The sequence below is a fragment of the Leptonychotes weddellii genome, chromosome 2, assembly GCF_054177405.1.
Source record: "Leptonychotes weddellii isolate Sample4059 chromosome 2, ASM5417740v2, whole genome shotgun sequence".
NCBI lineage: Eukaryota > Metazoa > Chordata > Mammalia > Carnivora > Phocidae > Leptonychotes > Leptonychotes weddellii.
Genome location: NC_138370.1, coordinates 13,413,595 through 13,422,177, shown reverse-complemented (window position 1 = coordinate 13,422,177; position 8,583 = coordinate 13,413,595). Strand labels below are relative to the sequence as shown.

The 8,583-nt window shown below is 38.3% G+C and overlaps 1 protein-coding gene across 4 annotated transcripts in view; it reads left to right on the top strand.

Moving 5' to 3' along the window:
• Positions 1-8,583, top strand: part of SORBS2 (sorbin and SH3 domain containing 2) — a 162,607-nt gene that overhangs the window by 109,928 nt on the left and 44,096 nt on the right. Inside the window, exons 13-15 of one of the 4 annotated variants that reach the window (XM_081807635.1) lie at positions 4,282-4,440; positions 5,168-5,251; positions 6,990-7,046. The exons of 2 other annotated variants lie outside the window; for them this stretch is intronic. In XM_081807635.1, the coding sequence (XP_081663761.1) occupies positions 4,282-4,440; positions 5,168-5,251; positions 6,990-7,046 (300 nt within the window). The remainder of the gene's footprint in view (positions 1-4,281; positions 4,441-5,167; positions 5,252-6,989; positions 7,047-8,583) is intronic. One more of the 4 variants, XM_081807642.1, reaches the window with a different exon arrangement.

Below are 8,583 nucleotides of genomic sequence, written 5' to 3'. Positions count from 1 at the left end.
TGCCCGCCTTCCTGGACTTGTCACAGGCCCTTCCGCTGCCAGGAAAGCTCTCTCTCCATCGCATTTCACCTGTGGCCTTGTCTCTTTTCCCCCAGGGCATCATGGCTGATGCCTCCACCCCCGGGGGGCGGGGGTAAACCTCCCCTGCTGTGTGCCTGTAGCATGAGGCATTTCTTCCTCACACACTGAATTCTAATGGCCTGTTTCCTTGTCTGTGTCCCTCACTGGATGTTAAGCATCTTGAAGGCAGGGACCATGTCGAGCTCACCCATTGTATCCCCAGCACCCAGCACAATGCCTGGCACATGGTAGCTCTTCAGTGAATAGTCATTGAATGAATAAGTGAATGAATGAATATAGGTTTTACCCTTGCAGTTAGTGGGTAAAATTGATGAGGCTGAATCCCTGTTCTGTGGCTCATCTGTGAAGTCTATACTCTCCTAGCGACGAAAGGCACAGTGGGTCTCCATCACAGCACACACAATAGATGTGACACATGGCTATTATAACTGTGGTTCACTAATTCCCTGATTCCCTGGAGTACACGGTGGGCAGAGGAGGCCATACTGCTTGAATAAAAGTCCTCCCCCAGACTCTGGCCAAAGGGATCCCTTTCTTCCTTAGGAATCAATGGAATAAGTGTTTATGGTTTTAGCAGGAAAGTAAAGGTCAATGCAATTTTTTGAAGCATGTAGATGTTCATTTGACTATAAATTTGAAAACACTGATCAAAGGGGCCTAACATTTGATCTACAAAAGTACTTCGCAATTACCAGGAATTTATCTTTAATGGACTTGAACCACAATGTAGTCCATGAGGCAATCATACAAACTCTCTGCTGAGATTATATTAATAAAAACTTTACATCCCATCTGGATTGGATATATTTATAGGTGAGCCAAAATTAAATTACATTAAAGTAAATTAAATTAAGCACTTATTCAGGATCCATCTACACATGATAAAATGAAAACAATATGAAGACATTACCTTTCTCTACAATAACTAAGCCAGCACATAATGAATAATACAGAAAGAAATAATCTTCGAAAGCATGGTGCAGAGTTGAAATGCAATTTAAACCCGCAGTGAACTTACACTTCTTATCAGTGAAGATCGTCAAAGCTTAACGTATAAAAATTTGGGGAGTTTCATCTGGTGGTTTGAACCCAGCTGACAATTTGTATATCATTTATCGTGGAACCACAATAAATATAAAACATAGTGGTGAATACCATTAAAGCTTTAAAATCTAATGAGCATAAATTTTAAAGTATTACATTATATTGGCACTTCTTTTTGTTTGGAAAAACATATAAAAATTATACACCTGCAATGAGAATATTGAGAATAGTAGAATTTCTGTAACCTCAAAAGCAACTAAATGCTTTGAAATTGTAGAAAACATAAAAACTTTAAAAATGGTTCACCCTTGGTTGCCTTTAAATAAGAATCCTGTCTGATTTATAGTTTTAGATTTTCTTAAACACTTCCTCTTGCACTGATACACATTTGTTTTCAGCACAGATGTGCTGGGTTTTTCAAAATGAGAAGAGAACAAAAAAGATTAGAAAAATGTGCAACAGTGTATCTGCTTTTTTGTTGTTTTTATGAGCAATTAGAGTAACATATAATCATGCTTCTTCCTAAGTGAGATTCCGAGTGCTCATATTGGTGTCAAACAACTCAAAGGAACTTTCAAGTTACCCATGGACAGTGTTGATTTAGTGAGATTATCAGTGTGTATATTGTCTGTTGGCTGACCATGTGTATATGTTATCACTGACTTTTGTGAGGCTTTTGTGTCCCTTAGCAGTGGATCTAAATTGCTACATAATACATACCATTGTTGCATAACTAAAGCAATTCAATAGGTCAACCACAGTGAAAAGAAAATTCTAGCTCTGCCGCTTGCATTTCTTTACCATAAAGGCTATACTCAAATGTATGCCTTTCATTAAGTTCGAAAGTTATAGATAATTACCAATGATCATTGTTTGGGGCATTCTCTCTGCTAATTTCTAGATAGTTGCCCACTGAGACTATAAATTAAATTTTTAATCTATAAAATCATAAGTCATGAAAAACAGTCATTCTGAGCTATGGTGCAGGATGGTAGATATTCTTCCTTTTCCACATTCTAATTTTAGTATATGTGCTGCCGAAGCAAGCACTCCACATTCTATCATAGAAATATATTTCTATAAATCAGGATTTCGTATATCTGTTTGTTACATATTTTCTTAAAGTGGAAGTCAAAGTGAAGTTTTAACCACTGGTAAATACTTATTTGTTTAGTAAATTTGCTGCCCTCTGCTGTTCAAAATATTTTTTAAACAAATCCGTTTTCTCTAAGAGAAATTTCTATCTCCATTTAGCAAAACAAAGTACTATATGTGAAAGCAGAATTATAAAACCAAGAATTGGTAATATTATTAAGTTTATAATATTAAAAACAATGAGATTTGAAAGAACCAAAGATTTGTTTTCTTGTGGAAGAAGTACTAGGCCTCTCTACACAGAACAAAAACTACTAGAAAATTCTCTCTAATGTCAGGAACCTGCATGGCTCAGTCGGTTAAGTGGCTGCCTTTGACTCGGGTCATAATCTCAGGGTCCTGGGATCGAGTCCCCCGTCGGCAAGGAGTCTGCTTCCTCTGCCCTTCCCCCAGGCTCGTGCTCTCTCTTTCTCTCTCTCAAATAAATAAATAAAAATCTTAAAAAAAAAATTAAGAAAGAAAAGAAAATTCTCTCTAATGTCAATTACCCTAAAAATCAGCTCTAGTAGAACTACTCCATAAAATATTCATATCCTGCAGCCAATATCTAAATGATAACTGGAGAAAAACAGTATTTTGGTTAAGATCAAAATCTCAATTAGTACTTTTGTACTATTGAATCAATTGTAAATTGAATCAAGTTTTTTGCAACATTTGCCATAGTAATTACAGGATGTTCTCCACAACATTATAATAGTAAAGCAAAATAATATTTTAAAAGAAGGAAAAGAACAATCTCAATACCAGAACGCCATTGTGGGTTGTTTTTTGTTTTGTTTTGTTTTGTTTTTGTATATGTGTGTGTTTTCCTCCTGTGCTCATCCACACACAGGCTTTGTGATATCATTGTAAATATTGTACAAACACATGATCATATTCAGCTTTTATCACTCACCATTCCACCATAAACATCCCCCAGAGTTACTACACGGTCTTTATCATTATGATCACCACATATTTTGGATAACTTAGGCCCTTTCACTATTTTGTTATGATGCCTCAAATTTTCCTGTCACTGTCTGTAGCTACACCATTATAATCTCCTATTAGAAAATATTGAAATAAAATGCTCATCTCTAAAAATACTCTGGATATAATTGATTATTGCACACAGACTGTATACTATTAACAAAATGATTGGGAATTCAAAAAAGCAATAAAACACCTGGACAAGCTAATGTCAAAATAGTGACTTTTGTTTGAATATGGACTACTATCTCAGAACACTCAATATTACAAAGAATATGTCCTCTCCTGGCCAGGGTGAATGGCTTTTAGGGAACTGGGGTGTTGTTTTTTTTTTTTTTTTCCTGACTTAAATATTAGTCCAACTGAACCATGTTTATTTAGTGTCATGAAATAATTGTCAAAGAAGTAATAACCCATATGTAGTACGTGAAGCATCTTCATTTAATATTAAGTCAATAGCCTGAATCAGTCTGATCAGGCATGTAATTATGTAAAAGCGTTCAGGATATTGTTGGATAAAGTAAATGCTCCACGTCTGGTTTTTCCATTACTAAAGCAAATGTATGTATTTTTCAAGCTGTTTATATTAACACCCCTAGTTTTCCTATCTTAAATACAATATTCAGAAACCACTGGAGGGGAGCAAGTCAACTATAAAAATTGGCTTTTTCTCTGAATTACAGTGTCAACCAAACCAGAGTGGGATTCTCTTACTCACCCTCTCCCCACCCTTAGCCAGCTACAGTAGTGTGAAAACCCAACCCCCTCCAAATCCATTCCTCCAGCTGAAGGTAGACAGGTAGAAGGTGATTCTTGGGTGGTAGCTCATAAAATGTGATCATTCCTCACTTTCTGGGAGGTTCCTTGTCTTCACATCTTTTCAGGGGTCCAGACCATTCCTAAGTTATCTGGGTCTCCCCAGGGACACCTTACTTTTCTGAAACGTTTCCTCCCGATAACTGGTGTCCCCTTCAATCCATCAAGAACCTCCATCTAATGAATCAGTGTTTCCTTCACCCCTCTCTCTTACAGCCCCCTCTCCCAACAACTCCGACACCTGTTCCAAGGGAACCTGGCCGGAAGCCTCTTTCTGTTTCACCATACGGAGAAGTAACTGGTAGCCCCTCCCCTCCGCCCAGGACTGGCCTCCCCATACCAAGCCCGCGCACCCCGGCTCTTTCCCCCACCTGGGTGAGCTCCTTCCTTCATTACCTTTGCTAATGCCCTTCGGGAAACTCAGGGGTAGCCCTTGCTCTCCAGCGGCTAAGGGGACAATCAGAGCCTAGCTACTCACCACCACCCCCACCTTGCTGCCCCTTTCTTTCTCAACTAGACCCCGGGTTCTTTACGCCAGTCGACCCCTAACAGCTTCCTAGCACCTCTCACTCCTCCCCCCCACCTCTCTTCCCACCTTTTCCCTCCCCCTCTCCGCCAGGCTCTCCATATATCTGCACCCAAGCCAACTGTCCGCAGAGCAGCCTTACATGCTGGGATCAATGAGGGCAGGGGCGGTGGAGTGACTCACCCAGATGAGCTACTTGGTGACTAAGTTGAGTCTATTTTAACTTTAATCGGCTAACGTTAGCCTATTTCTGGTGTGCTATCCATGCTCCTTCTGGCCGTCACAGAGTTTTTCATAGTTTCTGCATCAAAGCTAAGGAGCAAACTCAAAAGAGAAGACAGAGGTGGAACAGAGGAAGTGACTAGGGGCCTAGGTGATGCCATCGAAACTCATCTTCATATCCTAATTTTACTCATTTTACTTTACATCCTTTGTTCTCTCCTGCTGAGATTTGTTGGATGAGAGTTGGTGCATGTTTGCGTGCGAATGCGCGTGCGTGTTTTTCATACCACACGGCGTTTCCCTCACTCAGCTCAGTGTGCCTTTTCCTTCCCTTTTCCTTCACATCTGCTCCAGACTGATCGCATAAATCCAGATGACATAGATTTAGAAAATGAGCCCTGGTATAAATTCTTTTCAGAACTGGAGTTTGGACGCCCGGTAAGTGAGGCTAGACTATTAATATAAGAAAATTAGGGGAATGTTGTTTGATTGATGAAACATACCATTATCAGAAGAGATAGGTGTCATTTACAGAACAAAAGCCAAATGTATGCTATTTAGACAAATTGGGGACGGCTGAGCCCACATCCACTTCTGTACCAAATGGTTAAACCTGCTCAGACACTTCCTATGTACATTTTCTCTACCATGCATCATGCATTAGGATGATTATATCTAAATTCAAAATGCTGAGATCGTTTCTGTCCTAGAATATTCAGGCAATTGTTAGAGGTTTATAGAAGATTTATAGCTGTTTACAGTCCATTTTGGTCTAGTTCAATCAGAAGAAGTATCGTGACATTTATAATAATAATTACTATTATTATAGCTCCCATTTGCTGAAGAACTACCAAGCACTGGCGAGTGCTGGGTTCTGAACTCATCATCTCAGTGAGTTCTCTGGAGGCCCCTCCAATAAGAAGAAACACGAGACCAGAGAGGTTAAGTAAGTGGATAGTAAGAGGATAGTAAGTGGTAGAGTCAGAAGCTAAACCCAGGCCTATTGAACACACCAAAAATCTCTGGGCAATTCCCACAATAGTATGCTGTCAGTATACTCCCACAATAAAATACCTCATTTACTCTTAGGGATATAAGGAAAGAGAAAAATAAAGAAATCCTGTGGACCTTGATTTCTAGTTTTATGCTAGTGAAACATCTTGTCCCCAAACCCCCACCAAAGGTGGGCCTTACGAGAATTGCCTAGTCTGTTCAGGATAAAGAGTCAACTCAAGCCCTAAATAACAATTTCCTTTACTAGAAGTTTCACTGGGGAACTCTATCTACTGATAGCTATACCTTTGATATGTGTCAGTTACATACTTTTTATACTCTTACTGATGTTTCTGAATTTTAAATTCTTAAAGAACAGAACAATTCCACTGGACAGAGCTTTACTGAAGATCAGAGAGTGTAATCTTTCTTTTACCATATCAGATACTGATTTATATACTCATAAACTGACCATATATTAGATACTGGGTGGTTATAGTTATCCCTGTCGTCCATTGAAATGCCAAGGACACTTGGTTAGATTCCTTATCTTATTGAGCTGGATCAAAAGTGACTGTAAATAAATATAAACCAAAGAATTTTTCCTAGAATTTATATCCCTAATAGGAAAAGTGTTTTTCTCTCATTTTTTTTTCCTAATTTGTATCCAACTATTCACATCAATGCATTTTATTTTAGAAAAAAAATCCTCTAGCTTTATTTTATATGTATTGTTATTAGTGATTCCATGGTTTGTAGGGACTAAACCAATTTCTGTTCTGAGCCTAAATTACCAGCATTTTTTATAATCATTTTCAGCCCCACATGGAAACTCACCTGCATGCTATCTACTACTCCTTTAATGTTTCTTTAATATACCTTGCATTCCTTTGTGGCTAGAGACTATGAGTGCTCATTTTGATTCTGATGAAATGAGTTTATAAATATACTAATCCCATCACTAGTAATTTTGCCCAGTGCTTGAGAATATTTATGAACATTGCACTCTTCCTCCTAGGCCACCCCCATTTGGCTCCATTCATGCACTCTTTATGTGTGTCTGATGCTATCAGCACTCAATTTCTAACTGTTGTCACCTTTTCCACATGTCCATTCCTTGCTGCCATTGACTCTCCTCCATTCCATCTCTACACTTCTGCTTATGTGGTGCATCTACACCCAGCCTCCTAAAAAGGCTCTGGACTATGTTCAAGATCATTCTTCTGGTGTTTCCAATGAGGTAAAAACAAATTATTCTCTTTTTCAGATTCCTCTCTTAGGAGCTGTTACTGTGATTCTGAACGATCCGTGTTTTAACAATTCACCATAGAGTCTAAGCTATTTTGGAAAATCTATCTTTGCATCACTGTGTTGTATCCAGCATCATTGCTTAGACATTAATTATTCCAAAGTTGTTGTTGGCTCTTTCTAAAATGTAGGTGAAGAATCATTCCGGCCATAACTTTCCACTGAACTATTCAACACAGTCCTGGTATCCAGGAGTGTGACAATTACAAAATCAAAAGTAGCACTCTCAGTGCATGTCTCAACCGTCTGCTTTGATTAGACTGTATCAAATACTATGCAGAGCCATTTTATCATCATGCTTGGAGGTGCAGAATGACAGGTTCTTAATTACATGTTTATGGCCCACATATTCTTAAAATTTACGTAAGTCGTTCATTTTCCTAAATACAATTTGTGGATTTTAGCATCAGATAAAATCAAGAATAGAGCTGACAAACAACTGGCACACAGGTCACAATTCCCCAGTTCCACATCCTTGACAGGCATTACTAATCCTTCTCAATGCTGTAATCCAGGCAGCCACTGTAATAGATTATAACTGGCATATGAGATGAAATGCATTTGCTGTCTCTATTTTAGAATGCTCATGACAATCTGCTAGGTAAAAAAATGTAAGCCAGGCAATACCAAATTTTATTTGATTTAGGCAAAGAGAGTATGAAAGAGGAAGAAACAATCCAGAGTCAAAGCTTTTTATCCTGGTTTCTGCAAAGAAAAAAATGAAATTATTTTGGAAAGCAGATTTAAGACTTACTGGTTGACATAAGCAAAAGTGACAGTTTTGCTAAACATCAGCCTCGCCTGTGGTAATTCTTAGAAGCAGCTAGAATGGGAGCAGAGTACATAAACTGGTTTTACACGGTAGTTTCTCTGTGGTCCTAAGTATATACAAAAACACTTAATAAATAACTTACCCGCATCAAAAAGTCTTAACTGGGTTAAATATGTGCAACTAGAAAATAAAACCAGTAAGCCACCGATGCCTCAGAAAGTACCCCTGACACACAGTGGTGACGACTGTGGAAGAGTCTCAACAGGAAATCTCCAACTCCCCAAAGCTTCCCTTTGCAATTCTGAATTACGCATCAGAGTGCATGTTCACACCAGAGAAGTAATCAAAATATTTACATATTCAATAAAAAGCAAAATAGAGTAATCAAGAACATTCTAGATTAATGAACGCAGTCATTTCTAAAGGGTTATGTTTTGTAGACAGGCATAGAACCTAAAGACAAATACAACAAGCAATTCTATTCTCTGTTATGTTACCTTCACATCTGAAGAAAGGGTATCATTTCGACATACGAAGGGCCCAAGAATTTACTTTGGAATTCAATTTGGTCAGATATATTTCTGATTTTTTGGTCAGATAGCCCTAGGATGTTTTGAAGGTGGTTCTTTGAGAACTGAGAGAAAATTTAAAGATCACTAATTTTTAAGTCAAGAAAAGTAGAGCCCAACGATTTTTT